The 16505-nt window shown below is 43.8% G+C and overlaps 1 protein-coding gene across 1 annotated transcript in view; it reads left to right on the top strand.

Moving 5' to 3' along the window:
• srbd1 (S1 RNA binding domain 1) overlaps nucleotides 1-16505 on the top strand; it is a 41022-nt gene that overhangs the window by 16455 nt on the left and 8062 nt on the right. Inside the window, exons 14-15 of the mRNA XM_086046084.1 lie at nucleotides 8007-8098; nucleotides 11651-11733. Coding sequence (XP_085902210.1) covers nucleotides 8007-8098; nucleotides 11651-11733 — 175 coding nt within the window. The remainder of the gene's footprint in view (nucleotides 1-8006; nucleotides 8099-11650; nucleotides 11734-16505) is intronic.

Below are 16505 nucleotides of genomic sequence, written 5' to 3'. Positions count from 1 at the left end.
CATTTTGTGACTTGGCTATGGCTTTGGATACACTTGTGCAATCTGGGGAAAAAAATTTAGTAACGTTGTATTTGAGTACCTTATTTAGGCCAGAGGAAGTTAGTGGTGGAAAGCTTTTATGATCTTGATTGTGATACGGTGGAACGTTCAAGGTTCAACATTGTCTCGTGTAAAGGTTTTAGGTCATGTTAATGGTGGAAACAGTTTTGAAATGATTTATCTCTCCCTTATTTCTTCAAAAAAAAAAAAAAAAAAACAAACTGGCATTTCAACAGGGGTGTGAAGACTTTTCCTATCCACTCTACAGGGCTGTGCGCTACAGACAGGCCTCGCCGTTGCGCTTAGTTCACGGAAAGGCTGCAGCCTAATTTGCGCCGTCTGTTTCCCGTCCCCCGTTGAGGCTTCCGTGTGTCTTCCGCCCCCCTCCCTTTTTATCTTCTGCAGCCGCCTGTCTCTCCCTCTGTCCTTCTGCCTGAGTGCTCGGCTGGAATGACGGCCAGAAATGACAGCCCGTCGGCTATCCTTAACTTGAAATTGCGTGCCATTGTGTGCTTTTAAGGGCCTTTATAATCAATTCCTCATACACTTGCAGACCAGTTTTGTGGTGTTTAAGGGTGGTGGTGGTGGGCGGGGTTATAAGTAGAAATGTCATTTTATTCAGTTACAATATTTGCAAGCTGATGATTTTACCGGTACCTCACCTGCTTAACATGTTACTGACTGCAAAATGGCATAAAAATGTGCTCTTAATAGCTTATTCATGTTTTCTCTCTCAATAGATGCAATGCATGATTACTGATAATAGGATTTAAAATTGTGTAACTGGACTTTATTTGGAAAACAGTGTTTTAAATCAGGGAAAGTTTTTTTAATTTGAAACAAATTACCTTGATCACTTAGTAGGACCCGACTGTCGTGGATTTTGTTTTTTATTATTATTATTATTATTTTTTTAGATGGAAGCAAATTACGATATTTAGCATCAAGGAAATTCTGATGCCTCCCACAAAAAGACCTTCAATATATTGGTTAGAGTTAAAAACAAAAATCTTGAGAAAATACTGGATGATTTCTGGGCGCCATAGTTTTAAGCACGTCCACCTCATAGTGAGGTGAGGTTTGGGGTTAAAATTTTGGCTCTGGCTCTTCCTATGTGGGGTTTGCGTTTTGTCCCTTGTGCACTGATTGTCCTGGTATGAATGTGAGAGTGAATGATTGTCTTTGTCTGTGTGTGCTTTGCAATTAGCTGGAAAACAGTCCAATGTGGACCCCGCCTCTCACCTAAAGTATAGTAGTGCAGTAACTCCACCGCTGCTAATCTAAATAATAATCCTGGTCACTATATGAGGATATACTATAGGGCATGCTATTATTTTTGACCAGATGACTCCCTTCAAATCATCACATTGTTTTCCATTTGTTGGTTAGTGGATGACATTTCTAGACTCCCTATTAGGTTGATTGCATCTTTACATTACATGATTAGACTTGAACAAGTTCCTGAGGAATGAGCGGCCCCTCCCCCCCGCAGGACATGATACAGCGTGGGGTATCATCGATCTGACAAGGTCTGTCTGTGCCCGCGATGTCCGTCCCACCCCACCCCCCCACACACACTCCGACTCCACGTTCAGTTTCTCGCCTTACAGCGGGAGCCCCACAATGCCTCTGACTGCCTCCTGCTGGAAGAATGCTATGGTACTCAAAAAAAAAAACAAAAAAAAAAACACACACAATGCGTGTATCTTCATAATGACCTTGTCTGTCATTGAGGCAGATGTGCCTCCGTATTAGTCTTTGTGGGTGGGGTGCAGAGGATTAAGGGAGGGGGATGTCTTTGTGAAACTTTGTTTGGTCGGGCTAATTGGTGAGGGGCGCACACAAGCACGCACTCGGTCGGCATAGTGTGCCTCGTACTGCTCCAACATTACTACTGTAAATATTTCATGTTAAATGCAATCTAATTGCAGTAGAGTTTAGCTTTCCCCTTTTGTCAAATTATTCACGATTTATGCACACATTACAAAATAAAATACAGAATAAGATGGGACAAGAGGCAATTACAAATAAAGCTCCATAAATTGAATGGGGATCAGATGTTTTGGTATTAGCGATTTGTATTGAAATGTGAAAGGAAATGTGGTAAAACTCAATTGCTTTGTTCTCTTAACGGCGTTGTGTGCTAGTCATTCAGCTGTAGCTTCAGTTTTCTTTCCACCGCATTGAATGAACTTTGTCAATAAGTGTCGTGTGCACCAGGAATGACAAGTTGACAACTTCTGGCCATAACAAGCCGATGCTGATGATATCAGAGGGCAAGATTATGGGGAGGGCTGGGTGTTTGGGGTGCTGGGGGTGGTTCTTAGGTTTGAAAGCTCTTGGGGCAGCGGCGATGATAACCACACACATTGCACACAAACACGAGAGCTTCCGGCCGATAACAATGACTCATTTCTATCTTGACCACTTGCTTTGTCAGCGCTAAAGGCAAATGAGCCTTTGAAATGAACTGCGCTCTTTGGAAATCGAATGTCGAAATGTCCAACAATCGGGTAACACATTGGATGCGCTTTGGTTTGGAATCTGAGCTGATCCAACTCATCTGTCTTTGATCTACTCGGATGTTTTGTGGATTGGTTACGCTGGACTCCACTGCGGTAGTCCATCATGCCTTTGCCCCAAGTCGTGGCCTGCTTTCAAAAGTGGCAGACTGTCTCTCTTTCAAGTAGTCGTCATCATCATTCTCTCCTCGATTGGCTCCCTTGTCCCAGAGCGTCGCACGGATGCCTTGACGATACGCCCTTGACCGCGTCCCCTCCCGCGGCGCACTCCCGGTGGGATGAGATCATTTGGACTGGCCAGCGGGACAGCGACAGCCCGACTGTATGACTTTCATGACCGCGTGTATCCTCTGTCAAGTCCCGTGACCGGGCTCGCTACCAGGGGCCAGGTCGAGCGAGTGATGAACATGAACAGAGTGGCAGCACCAGTGTGGACGGGGCCCCCCCCTCCCCCGCCCCATCCAGGCTCGCCGGGCCTCCCATAACGCAGCGATGCCGCCGTATGATGACTTGGTGAGGCTGGAATGGATTTCAGATGAGGAGAAAGGGGCACGCTCAAAGGTCGTGTCACTAACTTGGAAGGAAGCGAGTGGAAAAACAAGTTGACCGCCTTAAATCATTTTCAACAATTTAAAACATGCTTAAGTCATATTCCACAAATGCAATATTAATCGGAATGCTGTGTTTTGACTAGTGGAGGCTCAGAGAACATATTCTTGTAAAGGCAATTTGTGGGTTGACGTCAGTCGCAGGACCTCATTTGCAGGTTGTCCATACTTCTCATCATCCAGCCTTTTCCAATAGCAACAGGTATTGTCCCATCGTGCCTCGCTGGTGGTCAACTTCTGTCCCATTCACTTCCTTCAGGGCCCTTTGGGCTTGTGTGCACGCGGGGTGTGTGTACGTGTATGGTGGGCCTTTGCTGCAGAACGATTGACATGAGTGTCTGTGAGGCTTTGCTCTTTTCAGATGTGCCTCACACTGGCAGTTGGGGTTTGTGTGTGTGTGTGTGTGTGTGTGTGTGTGTGCGCGTGCGCGCGGCCCTCACTGCCTGCCTCCTAGCATCTTTGCTGGAGACTGACGGCCCTTGACACCTGCCATTTGGACGCTTTTCTCTGTGAAAAATGTCATCGTCTTCAAAGCCGACATCTTTGTATTTGTGTGTGTATGTGTGTGAGGGAGAAAGGAGACCTCGCTGAAATGTGTGTCCCCGAGGTGAAGTTTTGCAGCTGACTGAACAATGGAAGCGAGCTGTTTGAGCAGCTGGGACAGAGCAAATTGCGTGTGAGAGTGTGCGTGTGTTTGTTTGCGTGTTCTTTCCATGAAGACATTTTGGAGTGTTAATTTGTGAGCTCGCAGCTCCTCCTAGGCTTGAACTTGATGTCAATCCAAGTCACACGAGCTTGTGAGTGAGCTAGAAAGCCATTTAGGTGTCCTGTCAAATGCCCGTTGACAACATTAAGTAGATTTGTCTGTGTACTTGGTATTACTTTATATATTCTGTCCATCAAATACTGCTCTACATTTTTCTTTTTCAGATTTAAAAAAAAAAAAAAAAAAAAAATCAAAATTTAGATGCACGTATATTTTAATTTCAGATTTGTTAATTTTTTTTTAGTCATTTAGGCTTTTTATCCCCCAACATTTTTTTTAGTACTGTATTTCTTTTAGCTTTTGTTTTGTACTGTGTATATATATACACATCAGTGCATCTCAATAGAATTATTAGATTTGTTTTTCTTCCTTCTCTCCCCAATACAGGTAGTTCAGTTCACAAAGTGCAGCTCATACTTTATGGAATTCTGTGATTCTCAGTTTGGTACACGTACGACTTTATTCGTTAAACACATATAGACGTTGTTTTCAGAAGACCAATTCCTACCTAATTTCTCGATTAAAAAATGTTTTTGTAATATTTTTTTACACTAGGAATTTGTGGTTATTGTTAGCTGTAATCATCAAAATGTTCAAAAATGAAATACATTTTCTAAACTCTCTGTGGTGTATCTATAGAATTGAGCTTCCCTTTTTTTAATTGAACTGCTGAAATGAACAAACCTTTGTAGTGACTTTTTGAGACGTGATTTTGCGACCATGTGGGTCTGTACATGTGGTGCATGCAGCGGACATATCGCCATACCCGGACTTCAACAACACATTGGACAGCTACTGAAGTGACTTGTGGGCATCCTCCCCCTTCCCATCAACTTTTCGTCCTCTGTATCAGATGAGCTGGTGATATTATTGCCCACTCCTCTTTACCGACTGATCTGATGGGCTGTTTATAATTTACCGGGGGTGGGGCTGCGTGTGTCTGGGCGGAGGCTATAATGAGGTATCAAAGTGTGTATCCGTCTCTTGGGATATTTGGACAGCAAGCGGGGGGGTCAGTCATTTTGTGTCCGGCCCAAGGGGGTGCGCGCACGTGTCTTTCTGTAAGACCACCAGTCACATCGAGGAGGATAATGGGAGCCAAGCTTGTGACTTTGCCCCGGGACGGGACGACTTCACTGGCAGGCCCGTGTATCTATATTGTGTTTACAGTTGGGGAGTTGGGGACGGGGGGGGTTGCAAAAAATGATGCACTGCCCCCTCTGCCCGCACCCCACAGGGCCTCCAAGTCATGGCTTTGCAAGCAGAGGCAACTAATGACTTTGACTTTGTGTGACCCGCGCAGGCCTGGGAGCTGGCCCGCAGACAACCTTCTGCTGCCTGCCAGGCCGATCCCCCCCCGCCGCCACGGCGGCCAGTGATGCCATGCACCATGAGGGCGCAGAGCTGGATCTGTGACTGTGCCCATACCTGGGGGCCTCCCTGCTGGCCTTAGTTCACTTAGGTGTGATCAGGAGTCAAGACTGCACTCTGCTTATGCTTTGCGGTGTCTTTTCACCCTTTGCGCTTTGTTGATGTTGCAATGAGGCAGCGATGCCATGAACCAAGTTTAGCTGACTTTGTCACACGCAGCTCTCGCTGTTTCTGCTTACAGAGGTGCCTTAGTTTGCGATGGAGTTTTGTTCCTCTGGCAGCTGTAGTCTCCCACTAACCTAAACCAATGCAGTAGTAAAGTCGTAAAATAAAACACTCGTAGGCCATAAATATAGAACCATTAAATGGAAAAACACAAAGTGCAGCGCTAGCTGAATGTGTCTGAATGTGTTCTGTGTGAACGTATTCTAAACTAGTTCATTGCGTGCTGTTCGTAAGCTTGAAGTGTATTAAACCAAAGACTCTGTACCAGGTTTCATTGTGGTCAAACGCACTAAAGCTTGTAAAAATCTGATTTTGACCAAATATGTGAATTGAGCCATTTCTGTTGTGTGTGTTAATTGCACCTATTTAGAAAAGCAGAAGTTTCTTACTGGACAGACAAGTTTCAACTATTTTTAAAATGCATTTTGCTGGGTCAGTTTGACCTGCAACATAATGGGAGGGTGAAGGCAAACCTGGACAATAATGCCTTACAATCAGGGATGCCCCCATCACATTTGCTTCAACTGCCTTCATTTTTATTTATTAGAAAATGTAGCTATCCCAACATAATGTTGTGTGACTGTTAGATTAGTGCAGTCGTGTTTCAACCAATGTTAAAAAAACGAGATGTTTGACAAAAACGCACAACGGAGTGAAAACAGACTGCTTTGTTTCACTTCCTGTGCTAGTGGCTCGGTAGCCCAATTTAGCTGCTATATTCTCGTCACTTGTAGTCAAAAGGTAACGCGTTACGTGCGTGTTACGTTTCAACGTTGTCGCGGTTGATTGTTAAAAACCGAGGCGCGACGACGTGGGCGTCCGTCTTGGCGTGTGTTGTTGGTTTAATGATCAGCGCTGACTTGACCCCTTTGAAGGTCATGTGCCACTGCTCGTTAGCGGTGTCACCATGGCGATATGTCAGCTGTCAGCGTGATGGATGGCGATCTGACAAAAAGAACAGTGGGGCAGATTGTGGGGGTGCGCTGCTGGTGACCATGAATAGGAGAGGATGAGCTGCTTTTTAAATTGCAGGCCTCTGGGAGGGAATTGTAGTAGTGCACGTGCGAGTGAGTGAGTGAAAGAAGGCCCCAATCTAAATTGTGCAACACTGAGAGGAAGCACTGACCTCATCATCATATTAGAAAGCCCCCAGGGCGCCACCCCCCACCCCCTGATTCTTTCGCCTTTTCCATTTGAAGGACTGAACGACATGACGGCTGAAGTTGTGCTTCATATGCTTTATTGTGTTTGTGTGCTGATGGATGACCAGGGACCAAATGTATCCCTCGAGCTGAAAAACAATAACACTAAAATCTCTAAATTATCATCAAAAAGGAATCGCCATCAGTTATGTACAAATGTACCGTGAAATCTTTTGTTAAATTTTTATTTTGTTCTGTTCCATGAAAGTAGAGAGTACAATATATAAATGATGTGGCACACATCCATAATACACTCTTGAATCAACAGATTGGAAAGAAGTACTAAGAAGAATATATTTCTTATTTGTCTGGTCCCAAACCTAAAGTGAAAGCATCCTACATGGTCTGTCACTTATCGTTATGTATCCCCTCATCAATTGAATATGTCATGTGGAAAAATAGCCACGTTTCATGCTGCTTTATAATAACATTTTTTTACAGCACAGTAGATATTATATTAATTTCCTACACATTTAATATAATAATTACTGTGTAGGTTTTCTATGGTGTGTGCTAGTCATTTAAAAAGTATGTATAAGTGATCTTTTTTAATGAATAGCTATTATATAAAAATACATAAATGTTAACCACTTTGTCAAATATGATGTGACTTGAGCAGGACTGACATTTTATGTACAATGTTCTCAGGTGTAAGTACTTACATTTTGTATCGATATTTGTAAAACAACTTCTTTTTATGCCAAACATTTGCAATTGAATCACACAAAAAAATGTTGTCTTGCCTGCAGTACATCCCAATATCCACTAGATGCCAGTAGTGTCACATGATCAGATAGGTCACGGTAGGGCCGGTAATTTTTTTTTTTTTTTTTTTTTTAACTTGCCTATCTCGCAGCCTTGACTCAGCATGCAGCGCTAACAAAGTGGTTTTTCAACAAACAGCTCAGATAGAATTGCTGTAGTTTGTCCTGAAAATTGTGAAGTTATTCTCATGAAGTCCACAACCCAATGCAAAATATGAATTTATGCTTATGTCATAAGTTTGTCCTTGTTAAGTTACTAATGTATCGCCATGAAAGAATTTCATGTAAAATGTCACACAAACATGTTTTTTTTCTTGTGATATTACAAATTTGTTGTGATTAAAAACACTCCACATGTATGTGAGTCAACATGTAATTGTGCTGTTAATAGTTTCGAGTCAATTGCTGAACCTGTTTGACTTGCCACCTGCCACCATTATGTGGTCTTCCTCCCCCCTCCCCTTCCGTTAATGTCCCCCTTTTGACTACGCTTGTTTACCCCCCACCAGCATCACCAACGAAGCCGGCGCATCCATCTACAGCGTGAGCCCCGAGGCGGTCAAAGAGATGCCCGATTTGGACCCAAACCTCCGAAGTGCAGGTAATCTTGACCCTCTCGCCGCCATGCTGGATGACGATGCTTCGTGGCATTTTGATGATATTTCCACTCTAGCAGGACTATTGCCACTTTACGGGTGAATATCTGGCTTTGCTATTAGATGGTCTTATGTCTCTGCGGCGTTCCTCCACGTACTCCATCAGTGAACGCACAGCGGCAACACTGAAACACTGTTGCCGAGAACAAATGTTTCCAGCAGACTTCCTCTATAAAAAGCCTTAAATCAAGCGAGACTGAATTATTCCTCACCCGTTTCCTGTGATCAGCAGCACTTATTTTTGCGGCCATTCCCAGCATTTTGGACGACCTGCCGGTGTCACTCTGGTATTCTTTGATGTGGCCACAAAGGGGTGATGTGCATGGAGCTTCCATCACTCCCACCCGTCGTCGTGCGTTAAAGGACGGCTGTGGCAGTATAAGACGATAATTTCACTCGTCAGCAAGAGGACTGTTTTTGTGTTCAGTCTCTCCTCCTCAAGCAGAGTACACACATACTCATTCTTAGTGTATTAACCGATTATTTTTATTATTTTTTTAAATGTGCGGGACCCCACACATTAACAAAATTCAGCAAGTTTGTGCTTTTACAGTGTTTGGCGTGATGACCGGCACAGCACACTACGCACGACGCAACCATTTTGCGCCCGACTCTTGCAAATCTTCCCAAATCGGAAATCTGGAGTCGTACCAAGACTGATCTGAAGAAAAAGAGGAGCCAGAAGAAGATATACTGTAGCTCTTACATGTTTTCCCTTTTTCATTTTTTATTGTTGTGAATGACTCGCAACCAGTTGCTCCTCAATTTGTGTCTCAACAGTGTCAGCTTCAGCAAACTTCATAATTAGCTCTTGCTCCGTTTCATGTCAAAATCTCAGAGTCAGTAGCTAAGCCCAACTCAGTGTTGACCACACACCAAGGCATTTGCCGCGGGATAATCTTGAGCGACAGATGACATTTGGGCCTTTGCTGACTTTGATGAGAAGGGAGGGAATATGTCAACATTTGGGCCTGTTTGTCTGTATGGTTGCATCCCACTTTGTATATTCAACAGGCTTTGAACGTTTACGAGTGTCATCTTATCAGGAGGAAAAATCACTCCCAACGTGCCCCACACCCCAGGATAATTTTTTAGGGACATCACTACTCAGGCCTTTACTGACATTAGCAAAAGTGGGGAAAATGCTCCAATTTGGAGCAGTTATCAGTATTTTTGGACCCTGCTTGAAATAATTTAGCCGGTTTAACATTTACGATTATTAACCCCTATCGGTTCCGAGCGGATTGGGGATTAAAAATCACTCGTAACACACCCGACAACACAGTATAAGTGCTCAGGATAATCTTTAGACAGATCTGATAGTTGGACCTAAATGGCAAAATAGAGTCCCTCCCTGGTGCTTCACCTGGTTGCCTAGGTGACAGATGAAGCTAACCCACTCTCCATTGTCATTGTAGTACCTGATCATTCCCAACTATCCAGAAAAATAATCTCACTTTTCTTCTTGGACCTCTATGCACGTGGTCCTCTCCCTCTCGTGTGACATCCCCCCACCCCCCGGTGCTTTAAGTAACACTAAACTGTAGTACTCATAAACTTTTAATAAGCGGCGTGGAGTTAAGATGGACGGCAGAGCAAAGAGGACAGGAGGGTTTGCTGGGTGCACCGAGCAAGGGCAGGTTTGAAACTCCATCCCTGTCAAAATATTTTCTCAGGCTGCAGTCTCCCACCGCAGCGACAGAGAAGAGAAAGAGGGAGAGGAGAGGAGAGCCATTGATTCCAGACATATTCCCTCCCATCTGCCCTCCCTGCACTCTAGAGCCCATCCCTTTTTTCTCCCTCCCTCTCTCGACCTCCCAACCCTCCCTCCCTTGTCCTCTGCCAGGGACATCCATGTCTGATGTCCTATACTCAATGCTCATCCATGCCAGTTAGACTCTAAAAGATGTCTTGCAAAAAACAAACAACGGTACCGTCTATCATCACATCGTTCAATGTATTCATCGAGCGCCGTCGTGAGATGTTCGTTAAACACGTTGGCATAATGGGCTTGGATCACGCTTTTCCACCTACAAGTTCAAAGCGCTTCACGCTGACTCCTCGTTCAACAACTGATGACGCAGCATCAAGAACAAATGCGGTTCCCTATCTTGCTCAAGGACGCCAATATGGTCACAAGGGCCAGGGATCAAACCAACAACCTCTGGGTTGGGACACGACCCCTCTATCACTGAGCCATGTAACCACTGTGATTTTTTTCTTATGACAATGCGAGTTTACTTTCATCAAATCTTTTTTTTTTCCTTCTTGAATTTAGAATTTTTTTCATTAAAATCACCTTTCTTTTCCTGAAATTGCATCTTATTTCTTGCGCTATTACGATAAGATGAGATAAGAAGATAAGAATGCCTTCATTGATCCCACAGTGGGGAAATTTTCATTGAATTTCATTACAAACCTATTCTCAAAATGTTACCTTTTTCTCATTAGTAAATTGAATTATTCTTTTCACCTATTTTCTTGTGAGGGGCAAATTTAACTTTGGTCAAATTACGAATGCGTTTTCATGAAATCACAATTTTCCGATAATATGAATTTACTCTCAGTCACGCGCCTTTGTCTAATGAAATTAAGAATTTATTGTCATCAAATAAATAAAAAAAAAAACGTTTAAATTTAAGAACACGTTGTAAATGAAGACTCTTTTCTCATTGTAATTATTGTTGATACTAGTCCACCACACAACCGTGGACGACTGACAATCGCAGTGACGATAAATGTCTACGTATCATGAGCCACGAAGGTTTTCTTGCTTCTCCCTAACGGTGTCAAATATCATATTCTGCATAAAATGTGTCCAATTTTGACTGTGTGCCTGTTGGAACGACACAAAACAGCTCCTGATAGGTGCAACCATGCTCACCCAGAGCTTGTGCTCCATGCTTAATAGCCCACAAAATGAAAGTGGTGCATTTATTTCAAATGAATGCTTGCTAAATGCTTGCTTGTGTGAGGTTGTTTTTTTTTAGCATTCCATTCATGTGCTTGTTGTGTCCGGGGATCTGATGTCATGTGTTACAGTGCGTGCGTGCGCATGTTAGTTCAACTTAATACGCTTTTACTGATTGTTTTCATTTGTATTCCTTTGCCAGCATAGTCATGGAAAAATACATTTTCCCTGTGAACTAACACCTTCAGGCACACACGACTAATTGTGTGCACGCGCCTGTCAAAATTAGTCTCTCGAAAGGTGCGCGTCTCCGCAATATCTATCAGTAATGTAAATGACAGATGCAGGGGCTCTAATTTAAAGCCAGCTTTAATTATTATTGGGTTGCCGGAATGACAATTGGATTTGGCCTCCCCCTCAGGCCTGAGCCGTAATAAAAGCATTTGCATTTTCAGTACCGGTAATTACAAATAATGCTTCTGCGAATATTCAATAACCTCCTTCCGATAGTTCACGGCCTTCCATTGAGTCTCCGGCGACGCGTGGTTGGCTTCCCGCCTGACTTCTTGTCTGTGTGTGTGAACAGTGTCCATTGGAAGACGCGTCCAGGATCCATTGGCCGAGCTTGTGAAGATCGATCCAAAACACATAGGCATTGGAACGTACCAGGTAAGAAGCTTCATCGTGAGTCCTCGTGTTTCAGGGGAAACACAAATAGTAATAATGGGCCTTGCACACCTGGGAGGAGATAGAAGAAGAGGCACCCGGGGTTGTAGATCAAGTCAGTGGAGGCCTGTGTCAACACATGACGCTAGCGGTGACCGCTAACTCAATTAATGGCCCGCAGCGACGGGTGTTTTTGCTTGTGCGCGTGAGGCGCAGGTTTTCTCTGTATGTACAGCTCTGTGTGACTGCATGAGAACTTTGTCTTTTGAAACGCAAAAAGCTCGGACTCTACATCTAGTTTGGAGAAAGGCATTTTCATTTTAGCATCACAAATACTATAGAAATGTTCCTTGGATTCAGTAACAACCGATACACCGTGACAACCGTCCAGACTATTAGTATTGTCGTTCATATTTTAATTACGGTACAGTATTCCGCAACTCTGTGGGTAATAATAGATCATGATAGACAGGATCTGACAAAGAAAATTAGTAGAGATGTCCCAATCATGGTTTTTTTTCCACCCAAGTCCGGGTCTGAGTCATTTGTTTTTAATTATCTGCCGATACAGAGTCTCATTCCAATACCTCGGCGAGGCATTACGAAGAAAAAAACAGCACGTCTGAATTCTTATGTTAACTAAATTGTCTTGATCTTCATTTCTTTTTTTTTTATTTCGACCAAAGATATACCAACATGATCACTTTTTATGTGCCTGTAAGTCAACAAATAAAATATTTTGTTCTTCATTTAGAAAATTCTAAGGTCCGATCGATTTCCGATCACGATTGGATCGGGACAAAAATTATGAGTTTTTCATTTAGGCTTGTCAAATATGTTGATGTTTTTTGTCTTCATACATTTGTTTTTTTTTTTTTAAGTATATTTTTATCTTAATACTGTATTTTTGGTATATTATACTATACTATGTTAGTGAGATTGTTTACATGACCTCCACCAGTCCAAAGCTGAGCTGCACTGTGTTTGTTCACAATCCGACCCTCACCTAATATGTTGCGTGTGGCAACTCTGTAAGCCTCCGCACCGTAAAATCACATTGTGAATACATGTCACGTTACACCCCGAATTAGAGTATAAACACAGTAGTAATTTCACCAAAACAAGCTGTTTGCATTGACTGAGTTGATCGTTAATCATTTCCCCTGGTGATCAAAGGGAAGGCCCGTATTGAAACGGGGGGCCTTAAGAAAAGTCCGCAGGCGGTGAAAGAAGAATGACAGCAGCACTGACGACTCGGTGCAGAATGAAATTGGAAAGAAGGGCGTAGGTCATATTGTGTAAGTGCCTGTGTGTGTTGCCTTTGTCAGGTCACAGGCCCCGCATCTCTCATCACATGACTCTCCAGGGTGCCGGTGGGGTTGCTCACCTCCCACCCTCAGATCATGTGACTAGGTCAACAAATGATAATATAACCGGGTAAATAAACCCCGGGCGCTGACAGACACGAGATGGGGCATCCCTCCGACCTGCGAGCTCTCCCGAATTTCTGTGTGTGTGTGTGGGTGCGTGCGTGTGCAAGCGATACACAAGGTTCTGTTAGCTCTATTTGTTAGTCCTCCTGCATGTGTGATTCATGACATTGTGAGATTTCTCAAAGAATATTGCCCGTGAGGCCCCCCCCCCCCCCCCCCCCCCACAAAAAAAAAGCACCGGGGCACATGAAACTCTAGCCAGCTGGCACAGCGGGGTCGCTCTTGGGCTCTCCCGCCACTCTGGCCGCTGAGTGACAGCTCTGAGAGAATGGAGGAAATGAGCTGAGGGCTAAGAAAGTGGAGGATCATTCGAATCAGATTGGACTTAACTATTGCTGCGGGAACACTGCTTTCACTGCGGCAACGGCTGGATACCTTTTAAAACATGCTCACTGAGAGTTTGACAAAACAAAAAAAAATACAAGAACACAGTGTTCTGATTTTATGCTTTAATTGGTCCGAACCTTGATTTTAAGTTGGGCACTTCATAGGGTGTGGTATTTGGATCATTTCTTCATCTGTCAATCTCTTGCAGTGCACGCTCTCACACACAGACTGCTGCGTAAGAAAACATCTGCCTGCCTGCCTGCCTGCCTGCCTGCCTGCCGGATATTAAGCCAACTGTCACTCTTCCCCTCATTTATTTTTGCCACCCTCCCCCCTCAGTCTAGGTTTTACCTCGTGTGGGATTCCCCCAATGTGGTGTAGATGTTGGGACTGGGAAGACGCAACCACCGCAGCCTCGTTTACACAAGTAACCTAGCAAAATGTCCTCATCACACCTATAACAGTTGAATGGGTGCATCAATAGATCAAGTAGCTTAGGTGACCTGTGTGTTTGAGGCTGGTGCTGTCGTTCTAGAGGATTTAAAACAAAAAAAGTTAACAGGCAGTTTAAAAGCTGCTTGTTTCTCCTTATTCTCATTCTGATTGAAAAATAATAATTACAAAATGGGTGGTGATCTTGGTTTTGCCCTGCGAGGTGAATCGAATAACTGCATCTGCAGGCAGCTTTTGGTTCCAATTGGTCTTCAAGTCAAGTCATGTTACATCTGAAGGAGATTCCAATTGCAAAGGGCAGGTGTGTGTGTGTGTGTGTGTGTGTGTGTGTGTGCGCGCGTGCGCGCACGGGCGGGCGTACCTGAGGATGCCGTCACTCACTCTTGAATGGTTTGGCCCACAGGGGAAGACGAGCAAAGACGAACAAGTAAGAGGAGTAAAGCTTGATGGTTCTGAAGCGTGGGAAAAAAGACAAATCTTAGAGACTTTTATCAATAGTAGAAACTTGAAATTGTAATTACTTCCTGTTGTCATGTCAAAGGATGTGAATGATTGCATGACAAGGGAGGTGGAGAGATGTGTTAGATTTGTTATTTCAAGTCGTAAAAAAACAAAGCCACTTCATTCCTTACTCGCAGTAGATTGATGACGTTTAACCAAGTTGACTGCTGACGCATCAAACGTAGTAGAAGCCAATAAAAGGTCATTGTTGAGCTCGTAAGTGATTAAGTGGCCACCATTTTGTCTTCCCAAAAGTTTGCAATGTTTAACGCACGTGACGGGTCCAAAAGCAGCATCTGGCAACAAAAGCTTTCATTTCAAGAAAAATAGTGGAAGGCCTGCGCAGCTTTGAAATGAAGAGCTGTCACCCACGTGACAGAATATCCTTCACCTGGCCTAATTTTGAATTTTCACATTTCAAATGCAGTTGCATAAGTGGAGCGTCTACAATGCTTCATTTGTCCCCTTACAACACCGACTGGTGTCGAGCTCTTGGCGTTTGCGGCCGGTCTGGCTGCAGCCGCGGCCAAGTTCAAACTTCACAAATGCTGTTTTGCTCTTCTGTCATCGTTGTCTGTCATCGCCTCAAATCTCGCCATTTACTTTCTTTGCTTTGTCTTTCTCGCGCCTATATATTTACAACTTGTGGTAATAGATGATGTATTTATCTCGTCTTTCACTGGAGAAGCTTGATTTGAAGTGCGATACTGTGCATACTCGCTCACCGCTTGCCATCTGATGTGGTAACTCTGATGTGGCATTTACGCTCTCAAGGTGCAGACAGAAAGTCTGCCCTCCACTCTTTGCCACTGATTGGCTGCCTTCAACTGGTTTCTAGCCAATCCAAACAAGGTCTAGGACCAAGCCCAAAGGCTTCCAGGTGGGTTGGGGGGTTTTAGTACCACAGAATGGGGCATTCATCTTTGTATTGAATGGATTGCATTTGTGGCATTTACCCTCCATCCGTTATTCTGTTCATTTTCTTTGATTGTCTCTTGCTAGGTATTGAGGGGTAATTGATGCCACGTCATGTGAACCACTACGCGTCACTTATTAGCAGCAGGCAGTTAGGCAGAAAGAATTCTCCCAAAAAGAGGCTTCAATCTGTTTATTGGCACTCCCAGCTCAAGTTTACGGTCAAAGTCAACATAAAACAAAGAGAATTACTCATATGTATTTAAAGCTAACCCACAACTTTGCGCTAGAGTCTGCTAGCTCAATGCTAACACATATTTGGAAACGGCATAGATGGCCAATGGATAGCATCTGTGTTGCCGTGTTATAATCCTATAAATAATGTCTTTTTGAACAGATGTGTTGAGATTTTTTTTTTGGAACTGATATGTCAGACATATATCTTGTATATGTCTGTTTGCCTGCAAGTGTTTGCCTATGCTTCCGCTCCTCCAACGGTCCCACAATCACGAACTTCAGGATTCAGTCCAGTCAGAAATTGGGCGCGTTTCTCTCTGTGTCACAGGAAGTGCGCTATTCTCACCTACTCAAAGGTTCCATTAAGAATGTGAGTGCACTTTATTGGGCCTGGACTGCAGGTGGAGGCCCATAGCCGACTCGAAACCTTCACCTTTTCTCGTGTGAAAACATTCTTCTCCGGTGTAACATTTCAGGTGATTTCCTCCTCAAGACTCGCTCGTCTCCACCCTCCTTGTGTATCCGCTCATTCACGCTGAGTCATAAATCATTCATTTTTTCCCTCATGAGAAATGGCAATGTCGTGTCATTTCAAGCGTTATTTTTATCGTCTTCACATTGCCTCAGGCTGCGGGGTCTCAGGAGTCTTCTTAACTAACAATCGGGTGCGTTGTCCTTCTGTTGTTACAAGCAATCGGCATTTGGATCAATTTCCTTGATCAATAATTAGGGAAAATGAATAGAGAGCACGTTTTTTCTGAAGCCGGCCTTTTGGTTTCAGTTGTTGGGAAATGTGCATAAAAAATGTTGTTTATTGCCACCCGTTTAAGCAGAAAAGTTGTCAGGAAG

This window comes from Filicampus tigris, chromosome 11 (assembly GCF_054856515.1).
Source record: "Filicampus tigris isolate MCC_2025a chromosome 11, RoL_Ftig_1.0, whole genome shotgun sequence".
NCBI classification, from domain to species: Eukaryota; Metazoa; Chordata; class Actinopteri; order Syngnathiformes; family Syngnathidae; genus Filicampus; species Filicampus tigris.
The sequence above is the reverse complement of the archived record's forward strand: the minus strand, read 5'-3'. Positions and strand labels throughout refer to the sequence as shown.